The sequence below is a fragment of the Aythya marila genome (assembly GCF_965140915.1).
Source record: "Aythya marila genome assembly, contig: HAP1_HAP1_SCAFFOLD_277, whole genome shotgun sequence".
In the NCBI taxonomy this organism is placed as follows: domain Eukaryota; kingdom Metazoa; phylum Chordata; class Aves; order Anseriformes; family Anatidae; genus Aythya; species Aythya marila.
In genome coordinates this window covers 75,482-89,437 of record NW_028136885.1, presented here as the reverse complement: position 1 = coordinate 89,437, position 13,956 = coordinate 75,482, and the positions used below count along the sequence as shown (strand labels likewise).

At 46.3% G+C, this 13,956-nt stretch overlaps 1 protein-coding gene and 1 pseudogene across 2 annotated transcripts; both read left to right on the top strand.

Moving 5' to 3' along the window:
* Positions 1-753: 753 nt before the first annotated feature.
* On the top strand, positions 754-7,520 carry LOC309891342 (ubiquitin carboxyl-terminal hydrolase 42-like; annotated as a pseudogene). Its single transcript has 12 exons — positions 754-982; positions 1,397-1,597; positions 2,190-2,300; positions 2,460-2,562; positions 2,767-2,834; positions 2,991-3,061; positions 3,593-3,675; positions 4,594-4,705; positions 5,083-5,223; positions 5,418-5,518; positions 5,982-6,123; positions 6,804-7,520. The product of its transcript is annotated as a ubiquitin carboxyl-terminal hydrolase 42-like (transcript).
* Positions 7,521-7,550: 30 nt separating this feature from the next.
* Positions 7,551-9,619, top strand: LOC309891341 (uncharacterized protein; the record flags this gene model as incomplete). The annotated part of the gene is given in 3 exon segments (XM_082785702.1): positions 7,551-7,586; positions 8,908-9,543; positions 9,545-9,619. Coding segments are annotated over 3 exon segments (747 nt in total).
* Positions 9,620-13,956: the final 4,337 nt, after the last annotated feature.

Sequence of the window (13,956 nt, the reverse complement as noted above, 5' to 3'; positions counted from 1 at the left end):
CCAAACATCTCTCCTCTTGGATCTCAGCATGCCAGGGCTTTAGTGTACTGCCACTTACAGCTCCGCTTTTTCACCTGGAAAAAGCGACCGCATGATGTAGACTGAGGAGCCCTCACAAATTAACTTGCCGTCACCAAGTGACGCCCATGAAAGGTGTATTTAAAAGCTAGGCTCATTATAGAATCACAACAAACCCCTCATGACTGGTGCAGTAGACAGTGAGGTAGAGGGCGAGCCCTGGAAAGACAGAAGAAAAGTAGCAGTGAGTTCTGGGTACCTTTGTGCAGACGAAACAGAAAAACACAGGCAGTGAAGTAATAGTGTTCCGTTACTAATGCCAGCAATAGATAATTGCAACAATTATCTGTTAGATCATAGGTACTAATTAACAGATAATTGCGCAACTCCGGAAATCAATAAATAACTGATTCCCCTCAGAGAATGTCTTCTACATTTTTATATTAAAAAGACTCCAGAGTTGTAATGGATTAAAATCCTACGGAAGGGAAAGAAATGGCATCAGCCACTAGTTCTGCAGAAGCGAAAAGTAATACTGATAGAGTTCAGATGGAAATTTTCACTTTGTGTGTTTAGTTTGGGGATTCTTTTTAAATCATTCATACCAGCGATTTAGTTCTTAAGGCTGTTTCTTTGAGATTAAGTGACAGGACTTCTGTTACTCTTTTCTTCTTGGAATGCTTCTTGATATTCTTACGTCAGCCAGAACTTCTGTCTCTGTTGCAGATGTGAACAATGACCGTAGCTAAGAAGCCCAAATCTTCAAAGCCTAAAAAGCCCTCTTCAAGGCGGTCTGGCAAATCCAAGAAACCAAGTACTAAAATAGTGATGTCACGAACCGCCAACTGGGGCCGGATAGTGCCTGCAGAAGATTCAAGCCAAGTCTCTGTGGCCCAAGGACGTGGAGGTGCTATTTACTGTAGATCATCTGAAAATTCTAAGGCTTTTGCCCCAAGAGATCTAAGTAAGTGTGTGTTTTATCCTGCCTCCATTTTCTTCAAAGCAAAAGTAGAAAATGCAGTTCTTACTTGTTGCACTGATAGAGAAGGGGACTACTGTGAACAAAGACTTCAAAAGCGAATCCCCTAAGGCAACTGAAGTGACTGATGTTACAGAAATTAATTTTGATATATTTACAGTCAACATTAAAATGGTTGACTAAAGTTGTTTGTTTTTTGTTTTTTGTTTTTTTTTTTTCCCAAAACATTGTGTTGACCAGCCAATATGAATTTGGTGGTATTAAAGCTGTCTGCAATAAGTTTTTCTGGTTTGGATTGTAGCTAGCTCCTCTAGGTGCTCCTGCAGAATAGTATTTTTTTAAATACCTTTCTTCGAAACAAACAAACAAGATCTCTTTTTAAATTTAACTTTCTTGCAGTCGTTAATGATGGAATTGCTCCGCCACAGAGCATTCTTTTTCCACCTGAGAAGATTTGTATGGATTGGCGAGAAACACAAAGTGTTGGAGTTGGCCTGTACAATCTTGGCAACACATGTTTTCTTAATGCTACTCTGCAGTGTTTGACCTACACACCCCCACTTGCCAATTACATGCTTTCTCTTGAGCACAGCCAGTCATGTGAGTACTTTCTAACAGTATTTTGAATCTGTTGGATAGCTCTGAAGGTGAAAGAACAGCAGTGATTCTGTGAGATAAGCTTATTTGCCTGATTTTACCTGTAGCAGCTGGCTTTGAGCACTGTATTAGCAGTGGGCTCCGAATAGCATATGGAGTGCAATTAATGCACCATGGTTTATTTATTTAGTTATTTGTTTGTTTGTTTGTTTGTTTGTTTATTAAAGGATCATTTATTGCTTCATGGGAATAATGAAGTGCATTGGACAGTAATGCATTTAGTAATAATTTTAGAGAGTAATACATTTTGCAGCCTGTGGAGTTCACATTCCTGTCAGCCTTTACAACTGCGACTTTGCAGTAGTCTTTTAGATTTCTCATCACAAAATGCATTTGAATACAGGCTTAGTGGATATTTTTCTTCTGTCAAGTTGTGTGAAATGAAATGTTACAAGACTGTTGGGACATTGGCATCTTGGGAGAAGAGAATGTAGCAAGGAGAGTGGATATGGTATCTATAGCTTAAATTGTACTTAGATGTTCGTAGGTATGGATATTTCGCTGGACTGGGATGCTTTGTTCTTTCACTCTTCAGGTCGTGAACAAGATTTTTGCATGATGTGCACGATGGAGACTCACATTAACCAGGCCCTGCGTTGCACTGTTGATGCCATCGAGCCTACGCATGTTATCAGTAATCTCAGTCGTAAGTGGCTTCAGATGTGTTTCTTTTCGATAGCTTGTAATCTTCAAATAATTATTTGATGTGTCTAAGTGGTTTTAACACTCCAATGAAGAGAGATTTTAGAAATACAAGAATGATTTCATTTTTAAATGAGGTCAATACTATCATCTTCTTATTTAGGAATAGGACAACATTTCCGTTTTGGCAGTCAAGAAGACGCACACGAGTTCTTGCGCTATACTGTTGATGCTATGCAGGAAGCGTGCTTGAACGGAAGCACCGAGTAAGCATAAACAAGTTCACTTTCATACATTCTCTAGCACCTTCTAGTCCTTTATTTACTCTCAGAAATGATCTCTAGCACCTTTTAGTGCCTTATTTACTATCAGCAACGCAAGTCTACATCATCCTTGGTTTTCATCAAACTCTTTGAAGAGTTAATTCTGTGCCTTAAATCTTCTGAGGTCTGATTATAATTTATTTCCAGATTGGACAGATCTTCTCAAGCTACCACCATCATTCATCAAATATTTGGAGGATTTCTAAGATCAAGAGGTACTTGAAAAAATATTCCTGTCCTTAGAACTGATCTGTGTCTTTTGTCAGTAGTAAAGCAGTCTGTAGTTTGTCTAAAGTAGTATCTGTCAACAACTTGAATTTGGACAGTTAGTCTCCTTCACATAATGTTAAGCATTTATATTTTGTTTCCAGTGAAGTGCTTGAATTGCAAAGCAGTTTCGGATACGTATGAGGCATTTCTTGATATCACTTTGGATATAAAGGTAAGATGTTTTCTAAATATAATTCATGATGTTTAAGTACATGCATAACTTTCTAAATTAAACTTGTTTAACTTAAAAAACCAAACCACATATAATGTTAAAACGTAAGAGCTTGGTGGTGCTAAGGAAGTGGATTGGACTTTGTCCTTCCGTGGAACCCATGTAAATTGTCTCCACATTTGCATTGGGTTTAAGGGGAAAGAATTCTCTTTCTGCAAAAATTATAATGCTGTCCTACTTCTTTGTTGTTCTACCTCAATATACATCTAATTGTTAGACTGATGAATTTGTCCCCAGTATTGATGACAAAGCACACTGTAGATGCTGTCTAGGCAACTGGGAAAGTATTTGTTCCAAAGTCAAATGCCTTCCAGGTGAGGTCAATGCTGAGCATGCTCTTTCTGCCTCCTTCTTCACAGTGCTCCTAGTAGATCGCTTGAGTATGTTAGTAAGATTCTCTTATAAACTACTAGTATGTCTCTGGAATTTTGAATTACGGTGACTTTACGCTCTTCTTTCTCGCTGCTCTAGGCGGTTTCGTCTGTTAGCAGAGCTCTGGAACTCTTTGTGAAACCTGAAGAGCTGGATGGAGAGAATTGCTATAAATGTAGCGAGTAAGATTTTGACGAATTAGGTCTTAATCCTAGATGTCAGTTTTCTATGTTGCATGACTCTGTTGGACTACCTCTAAACTTTGGATCTACTTACAAGTTTTGTGGAAGTTTATAAAAGACTTGGATTTTTGTTTCCTTGGAGGGGGGAAGTCTTGTTCATAGGCATTCCCTATGGGTTTGCAATTCTCTGGCTTGTATTTTGCCATCAGAATTCAAAAAGAGCTACTTTTGTTCTTTCTATTTATTAGCTCTCGACAGTACTTTTCTTGATGTAAACTGCCCAGTTTCCGTTGTTCTCTGGGCTAGTGGCTAATTTTCACTGCTTACACCGTAGGTCCTACCTTGGAGCGGGCAATGTGTCAAACTGAACTATTTTGTTTCAAAGGATGGCAGATGGGTTCAGTGTCTTTCCAGACAAGCTCAGTACATGAAGACTTCCTACTGTTAAATGTCTCCCTCCTGTAGAATGACCATGTGCTTCTGTTGTATTTTTGATGTTGATAGTCGACCTATGTTGGAGATTATTTGCAATTTCTAGCCCTGGGGACCAAGGCTCTCTCGTTCCGCTTTCAGTATTTGTATTTCCCTTGAAAGCTGAAAGAATGTATCCAGGATTGGAGTTCAAATAGCCACTTTTGTAGACCAAGAAATGGTACCTTGCCATCCAACCTGGTCATACCCTTTTGTGAGAGATTCCTGTTCCCGCTATGCTCTGAGTTGTTGGGAAAATTGACCTTCTTCTCTGTATTAACAAACCTGACACGCAGTGCATGGGTTTATGAAAAGAAAAAAGACCAACCTATTATGCAAGTAAATATCATTCAAATAGCATAGGCATGCGTGAGACATTAAAAGGAGTTTGTTTTGGGGGCGAAAAAAGAAGATGCCTTCAAACACTTATCTCTGCTTGTTTTTAAGGTGTAAAAAGATGGTTCCTGCGTCCAAGAGATTTACCATACACCGTTCTTCCAAGGTTCTTACAATATCACTGAAAAGATTTGCAGATTTCACAGGTGGAAAGATCAACAAGGTATATTTACCACTGTAATGCAACTATATCATTGTGTAATGGGACATCCCCCAAAGCTGAAAGTTGTTAATATTTTCAGACAATAATTGTAGACTAACGACTATGGCTTATTCTTTCTCTTAATATCAATAAAGTTCCCGCTTGACAAGAAGCATATGCTTTCCTCTGAGAAGGCTGATTCATCAGGAAACAGTTCTCTGCAACTTCTAGTGTTAACCGTTGTTTATGGGAAGACTTATTTGTAGTGAATCAAGAAATATATTCTAGAAATATATTCTAGAAATCAATTCTAGTCTGTGTTTTTTGGAAGTGTTTTTCTCTGGCTAGTCCACGAAGTACTCTGGGATAATTTTTCTATCTTCTTGATGTCTCTTTAGGAGGTGAAATATCCGGAGTATTTGGACCTGAGAGCCTACATGTCGCAGTCAATGGGAGAACCACTGCTCTATGCCTTATACGCGGTGCTGGTACATCACGGTGTCAGCTGTCACTCAGGACACTATATATGCTATGTAAAGGTAGAAGTCAACAGCATTTCTAACAGGGTAAAGGTTGTGCTGGCAAACCAATTAAAGCATGACTAGCAGCTACTGTTTCTAGGGAAAAAGATTTCATTATATTTTTATTTGACATGTGTGTATTTTGTTCCTATCCGTGATTTCAATTGGAAAACGTGCAATTCACCTAAAGAAATCGTTGTCTTTATTTGCAGGCTGGTAATGGACTTTGGTATCAGATGAATGATGCTAAAGTAGTGCATACTGACATTAAAAGAGTTCTTGGTCAGCAAGCTTACATACTTTTTTATATCAGGTAATAACAAATCTTAAAATGTGTTCAGAAGAGATTTACTTTCCTGTTATTGATATTTTTCTGTTTTGCAAGTGTTTTTCTTGCTATCCCGGGAGAAGATTATTATTTGTCTAATTCAGTTCTGTCTAACCTGAAATTCTCTGTGTCGTTTATTATCTTTTGTTGCTCGGCCTTAAACTGCAGCACTCATGTAAATTGCTATCTATGTGTTATCTGTAGCTGGCTAATTTAGAGAAGGAGAGAAATGAAGGCCATCTGTGGTGTAAGAATGAATTATTGCTGTGCAAGTGATAGTCTTAGTAGGAAGACTGTTCTCTACTTTTCAGTCTGTAGTCATGGCGAAGCCTTCTGTAGAGAAGGCTTCCATATCGTATGAGCTGTTCCTCTAAAATGATAGGATGGGATTTAATCCAAGAGTAGGCTGAAAGAAAAACTAAACTACGATCACTGCTCTTTTCTGAAGGCGCTATGATTTGACACTTGGAGAACGTGCGTTTTACTTGCCAGCACCATCTTATCCCTGTTCATTCCCTCCTGGTCAGCAGGGGGCTAATAGTAAGCAGGCTGGATTTCTGGGACCACGACTTCTTCCTCATATGATTAAGGTAATTCAGGGAAGCGGGAGGGCAGATAACGGCACCAAACTGCTAGTGGGTTTGGGGTTTGGTGTGGGGTTTTTTGTTTGGTTTTCGGCATCTTAGTTTTGTTTTCCTTCCCACGCTGCAGCTTTCTTCACAGCCCTCATGCTACAGCCAGAGTCATTCAAACAGTGGTTACTGCTAAATTGTGCAGCCATGCGACTCCATTACTTTATACCTCCAAGACAGCTTTCTAAAGCACAGAGAGCTACGCTCTTTGACTATTTAAGCAGAGTGTACTAATCCTCAAATCATTTAAAAGAGGACTTGTTTTTCCTATCCTCGTCACTTTAGCTAAGACAGGGAAAACTAAATGTCTTATTCCTGAGCACCAGAACGATTACTTCAGGCTTTTCAGGGTATGTTTAAAGGGGAAAATAAATATATTTGGGAATAGCAGCAGGTAATGTTAAGTTGCTTGGCTGTTTTTCAAAGATGATGTTAATTTGATACCAATCTGCAGTAAACCAAAAGCAGGAATTGAATACGCTTATTGGACTTGCATTTATCCTTAACGGGCAGTGTGTTTTTCTTTTTAGGTGTTAAGACCATTTGTAGAAACACTCAGTAGGAGAGTTTTGTGTTTCAAAATGTTACATGCAGTGTTTGCGTTAATCCATCTTGCAATTTCTTCTTTTTAAATACAGAATTCAAGCCGTTTAAATGGAAATGGATCCATAAAAGAGGACGCAAAGACCACTGGTGTCACCCTAAAAAGGCCATCTTCAGCACCACCAATGGCCTGTGTTCAAAACCAGGCAATTACCAGGCCTTCAATTACTGATACGTCAAGAAAACAGAAGATCACCATCAGTATTCACAATAAATTGCCTGCTCGTCAGACTGTGTCACAGCCTGACTTTCTTAGCAGTGCTGTGGAGGATGAAGATCTCTACCAGGCTGTTCCTTCATCCACAATTACAAATTTGGTAATGCAAATGAAGCAAATGCAAACAAACAAAAAAGTTTCTGATGAAATTTTTGTGGAGCCAACAGTGAATGAAAATCCTAAACTCAGCTCTGATAACACAGTCCCTTATGGTGCAGAATCTTCAGGAAAATCTGAGGAGGAGTCAAAGGGCTTATTTCAAAGGAATTTGAAATGCAATGCAATGTCCTCTAATGGAATTTTGGTGTGAAAGGTAGTCCGTACATTGCAGCATTCCAATTCTTCCTGTCAGAATGCTGACAAAGGAAGATCCCAGCATGAGCTGCCAAAAACAGATTCACTAAATGGTGCTATTAGGTTAGTTAATGAATCTAAAGAAAACGGACTGAAACTTGATGATTCCACTTGCCGAGTAGAACCTGTTAAACCTTCTGAGATGTTCTTTTCTAAAACAAATGGATTGCTTGAAACATAGATTTGCTCCATCGAGAATTTCTCACCTACGATGTATTCGGGAGTGTTTATTGTGTTCCTAATTCAGGTGAAATACTGAGAAAACACAGCACACACGTGATCGTAAGACTTTGTGGTATTATCCCCTTAGAATTTGCAGACCTGAGCTTACATTAGAACTTGTCAACTTAAGCTCAGCTGAGATAAAAATTCCTAAGTTTCCTAAAGTAGATTTTGGGGGGTGAGTTGGGGTTATCTTTGAAGTGTAGATAATGCATACAACTCACAGCGGTCTTGCTTACCATTTAATGGAGAAATTCTGACAAGACTAGTCCTCAGTACTACTACAAATAGTATTTTTTTGTCTGCTGACTTGTGCGTTTTAATTGCAGATGCCTGGAGCTATGCCTTCAGTCAATCGAGAAGTCATCACGGAGTCCTTCAGAGCCAGCCAGCTGAACAGCTTGTCAGAGGAAATGAGGTAAAATGAGCACAGTCTGATTAAGACAAGACTTTATGGAAGTTCGTTACAGTTTTATCTGTCTACTAATAGTATTTAATGGAAGGATTTAAATTAGTACAATTCCATACTGTGTGTCCAGTGTCACGAACAGAACTAATGATCAGCACTGAGCATATCACTCTGATGCAGGTTGGTGCCTCAAGGAGAACTTGTGTTCCTTTATAGAATGTTTTTCCATTTTTCTCCACTGTCTGGAGAAACACTGGCTGTTCCCCGCTCGCCCCTATGCCTTTTTTCTCAGAGCAGCAGGTGGAAGGAGACAGATGCGTTTGCTTTTTTAGTGCAATGGCTTCAGAAGCAAGAGGGGAAAAGGCACTTTCTCTGGGAGCTGAAGAAGGTGTCCTAATCACAGGAGAGGTTTCTAAATGGCATATCTTTGCGAGCGTTCCTGTAGTCCGGAGGTTTTTGTTTGTTTGTTTGCCTTTGGAAGGTTTTACTCTTAATATTCACGTCCTTCAGCAGAAGTGAGAAATGGGTTTTTATTTTATGCAGTGTTGCGGAACCTCCGAAATCTCCTGGGAATGATGAATACCTCGCCCAGTACCAATGTGATGACCGTGGAGACAAGGAGAAACCAAGAAGATCAAAAGAACGTGACCTCATTTCAAAAGAAAATGTTTTGTCCGGCAAAGAGTCTTGTGAGCCTGGTGAGAAATTGCGGCAAACTTCCTCTCTCAAGTCTGACACTGAATGTAGCTCTAACAATCTTTCTTCCTTAGCTATTGCAGATAGACGCCAAGATACAAAGGACAAGACTAAAACCACTGAGAAAGAGCATTACCGAAGCAAGAGGGAACATGCTCCTAGTGAAGAGAAGGAGAGTCAAAAAGCAGGTCCTTCCAGCAAGAGGAGGTGTTCTCAGAGCGTGGAATTTGTTGAGCAAAAGAGTCACAAGCAGGAGTACTGGGAGGGAAGCAGGTACAGATCTTTCCCTCGTGAAAGAAACAGCCCTGAGAATGGCAGAAGAGCAGTCAAATATTCAAAGTACAGATCTGGCAGCGGAGGAAGATCAGAACAAGGTAGCAATAGGTACTACCGATCCAAAGGGGAAAGAAGTTGGAGCAGAGAAAGATACTATCGAGACGAAGCACGGAGATGGGAAAGATGTGGCTATTACAAGGATTACTATTCACCTCATGCGACAGGAGACAGTAGAGAGAGAAAGTTCTCTCACGGCGATTCAGCCTTTGACAGATGGACTGCAACTTACTACAGCAGGTCACATAAGCATTATCATTACAAAAGCGGATGGCCTCACGGTTCCCTCTTGAGAGAGGAAGATGTACGTCGCTTTAGCACACCCCGAGCAGACTTGCATCGTTGCTCGGTACCTCAGCAACATTCCAGAAGACATTCTCGTGAAAGACATGCGCTTCCACCTGTGTCAGCTCATTTGGAGAACTGTCGCCAGAAAAATGAAACAGAAGGAAACAGAAAAAGAAAATATACCCGTGCAGAAGGTAGTGAAAGTGAAATAGAAAGGAAAGACAGAAAGATAGAAAAGGAGCTTTTAGGTGGTGAAAAAAATGCAAAAATATCACAAGTTCTGGAAGAAACAGAAGTCTAAGGATAAAGATGGAGAGAAGGATTCCAAGTAAGCAAGGATTCCAGCATACTCCGCATTTTTTATCCTAATTCTTTTCTGGGTGCTTCTCATGTCTTCCTTTTTTTTTTTTTTTTTTTTTTTTTTTTTTTTTTTTTCTGGTAGTTTCTAAGTTCTTTAGATAGCACCAGCTGGCTGGGGATCATGTTGTTAGGTTGATCAGTGAAGACAGGAAAGCTCTTGCTGAATTGTGTCAGAGCACTAGCTTTGGACCACATAGTTCGAATCACATCCGTACACCATTCCAGATTAGGTTAAAAGATTTTTTCTGCTTGCACATATTCCAGAGCTAGCCGTTGTTAATGATCTGTGTACAAACCAGGACCTATGGTCCTTCAATCTGACGGCTTAAGTTTGCTGCATCTAAAGTAAGTTGCGTGTGCACAAAGCACCACAAAATAGCTGACATGCTGCAAATCATCACCTGTGGTAAAATAAATCAAGTTTCATATAGGCAACAAGTGCCACATCTTTTTTTCCCTTTTTAACTTGCATGTTTCTTTCAGACTTCATGATTTGTGTTTCTGTGCGCTCCGCTTTGACAATGCCAATCGCAAGCGTAAGAAAAAGAAGAAAAAGGAGAAGAAAAAGAAGAAAAAGGAGAAACACCAGGAAAGCAAAAGGCTCCTTGGAACACTTGGATCCTCGTTTCCAGAAGATAACGCGGGAGAAGAAGGAAGAATGCCATCCTCCAGATGGCTCTTCATGTCAGTAATGCAGAAGTGAGAGCAGTAAACAACCTTACAAGGAAGGGAAGACTTCCAGTGCAGGCGAAAGCAAGAAATACTGCTCCATCGCATCCAACGACTATACTAAAGGTAAGCGGCCGCAGCGTGTGTGAGGAATTCCTTTTATATTAATCTCGAGATTATTTCAAACAGTCTTGAAGTGCTTGATGACTTAACAGTCTGCAGATTTATTATCAAATCAAAAAAAAACCCCACTTGGTAGACTATTTTTTTCCCAGTTTTGAATGGCCACTAGGAAAGAAGGCCTGAAATAAAGAGGTTAAAGGCAAATGGTTTTCACAGAATCACAGAATTTTCTAGGTTGGAGGAGACCTCAAGGTCATCGAGTCCAACCTCTGACCTAACGCTAACAGTCCCCACTAAACCATTTCCCTAAGCTCTATTTTCATTTGGTTTGATGATGAAGTGGCAAACAAGAGGAAGAGTTGCAAGCTCCCTTCTTAAATTCAGTCCAGCCAAGTAGGAAAAGTAAATGTGGACAGCTGTATCTTGGCAAAGAAGATAGTAGGGAGCAAGGAGGTTTAGCAGTCAAGATGGAAGGTGATGCCATGAGGCTTAGAGGCTAGTAATGTTCTAATGAACATGGCCAAGTCTTGCGCTGGGCAGCCTGCTTGGGTCCAAAGCCTGCAGTCCTCCCCAAGATGTCGGCGAGGGGCTGGTGAGCCGTTGGGACGGAACCCCCGTTGCCCGGGTTCCCCAAGCAACCGCCCCACTCTCCAGCCACCATGGCAGGTCCAGCAGCCGGCTCCCGCTCCTCCCGGGGCTGCGGCCCTGCTGGCGAGCCCAGCGCCCCAGAGCTCAGCCCAGCGGCCTTTTTCCCACAGAGGGTTTCCCCAGACGGCTTCCGCGGCTTGCGCAGACGCAAAACTCCCCCTTCGTCGTCCCAGCCGTGCCGCCAACGGTGGCTGCCTGGCTGCTGCCCTCCCTCCCCGGAGCGACGGCGCTGCCCTTGCAGCCCCCGCAGGTACCCACCCTCCCCTCCGCGCTGCCCCAGGCCACCGTCTGGCACGTGGTGCCGGGGGTCCAGGGGCAGGTGCTGCAGCTCCCCGCCGGGGTGCAGCTGCCACCTGGGGGGCACCTCCCAGCCCAGGGGCACCACCTGCAGCTTGGGCAGCTCCCCGCCGGGGGGCAGCTCCCTGCTGTGGGGCAGCTCCCCGCCGTGGGGCACCAGCTGCAGCTGGTGCAGCTCCCCGCTGTGGGGCAAAACCTGCAGCTGGTGCAGCTCCCCGCTGTGGAGCAAAACCTGCAGCTGGTGCAGCTCCCAACCATGGGGCACCAGCTGCAGCTGGTGCAGCTCCCCGCCGGGGGGCAGCTCCCCCACACCGCTCCTCCCTGTGCCCCCTGTGTCCATCAGTGGGGACAGCCCATGGTGACGGGGACACTGGTACCCCACCATGCGCTGGGGCTGGGGCCCAGGGCCGTGCTCCATGGGGAGCTCCTGCACCCCGCAGGCACCTGCCTGTTGCAGGCCCCCGCCCAGCGCAACCCCCCGCCACCCCTCGTCCCGGGGCCTCCGCTGCGGGGGCAGGCGCTCCCCACGCCCCGCACCCTGAGCAGCAGCCGGGGGCAGCTGCCGGAGCCCTGCTTGCACGCCGTGGGGCTCAGCAAGGACCAGGGGCCACCGCTGCCCGGCCCCACTGCCCCCAAGCCTGCCCAGGCTCCAAGGACCGCCAGCACCCAGACGGCGACGCCTGACGGTGAGTTTGGGGCTGGCACAGCCGGCCGCTGGGCGCCCCACACCCAGGGGCCATGGGAAAGCTGACATCGCCCGTCTTGGGGGATTTTCTTGCTTCGTCCTCAGCGGCGACAGCCCCGCAGGTGCCTGAGGAGCCCCCGCAGCTGCCCGAGCTGGGCCCTGATGCCTTTGCCGAGGCCTTTCCAGAGCTGGCAGGGGACAGCCAGCAGCTGCAGCACATGCAGGACGAGCTCCTGGCCGACCTGGACATCCCCATCCCCGGCATGGAGGAGCTGCTCAGCTGGCTCGATGCCGTGGAGCCCCAGGACGCCTTCCCCGATTTGCCCAGCAGTCCTGCCCTCAGCCGCTTCCTCTCGCAGCTGCCCGACCTCTGCGAGGACATCGAGGAGCCGAGCACGCAGGGACTGGAAGCCACAGGAGCCCTCGGTGAGGTCCCCTCAACCCCTGGGCTGCGCCCCGAGAAGCTTGAGGGTGGGCTGTCGCTGCAGTCCCCCGTCGTGCCAGCAGTGAGCCCCCCGCTCAGCCCTGCAGCCAGTCCCCTGCCCAGTGCGCTTAGGAGCCCCCTACCCAGTCCACCCCTGAGTCCCCCCAGGAGCCTCCCTGACACCCAGCTCCTCAGTGCCCTTAGTAGACCCCTGCCCCAACCCCCCCAGCGTTCCCTCAAGACCCGCCCCAACCCCAAGGTCCCCAGTGCCCTTAGTAGACCCCAGCCCAAATCCCCCCCCGAGTTCTCCCAAGAAACGCCCCAACCCCAAGGGCCGCACTGACCATAGGAGACCCCTGCCCAAACGCCCCCTGGGTCCCCTCAAGAGTCCCCCGCCTGCCCCTGCGTCCACCGGCACCAAGCGGGGGGCCAAGCGCCCTGCGCCCAGCAGCACCCCCGGGACAGCGCAGAGCTGCCAGCACAGGAGGCCGACGACAGAGAACCCCCCCGGCAAGGAGAGGAAGACGCTGCTGGGCCAGGCTGGCCAAGGCCGCAAGAGACCGTGCCAGGGGAAGACGGCTGGCAGCAGCACGGTGGCTGGCAGCAGCAGGGAAGCAGGCAGCAGCGCGCAGCAGCTGGCGATCAACAGCACCACGGCACCCAGCAAGAGAGCGCGAAGCCCGGGGGCTGCAGGGGGGCAAGGAGCAGCGGCGCCACCTCCCCGCAGAGCACGGCTGCTGCCGGAGACTCCGAGTGGGGAGCCCCGTGCTGTGCGGCCCCAGGACAGGCTCTGTCCCCAGGCCAGCGGGGCCAGGACGCTGCAGCGCCAGCAGCCGGGGACAAAGACCCCCAGCGAGACTTTGCAGCCGCTGGGGGCCAGGGCCAAGGCGCTGGGGCCAGCGTGCCAGCTGGCCTGTGTGCAGCCGCAGCCCACCTCCAGCAGCCCCAGCAGCATGCCCAGCGCCCCGCCGACAGTGCCAGGCTCCAGCTACCCGTGACCGACCTCGGGCTTCTCCTCGACGGCCCCCGCAGCACCCAGGCAGGCACAGAGACCTCTGCAGGCACGTGCTCCAGCTTCAGCCACGCTCCTCAGCCCTTGCCCCTCTCGCTTGCCCTCTCCCCTCTCTCGTGCTGGAGCTAGGGGATGGGCTTGCCACTCACAGGGATGGCAACAGCGCCAATGGCAAATGCGCGCGCGCCTCACCCAGGAAGGTGGCAATGGCAAGCTGGGGAGATGCTGGCAGCAGCTGGGCTGGGAAAGCTTGGCCATGGCAACTGCTGCTTGGGACACCAAAGGGCTGAGAGACAAGACTTGCTTCTTCTTTCGGGGCATTGCTCTTCTTTCCTGCCTTCTGGATCAAATTCCTCTCCTTAGGTGGTCACTCAGCAAGGCCTCTGCCTGCAGAGCACTTCTTCTTGCACTGGCATGCCAAGGGGATAAGAACTGGGAGGTCTTTGGGATA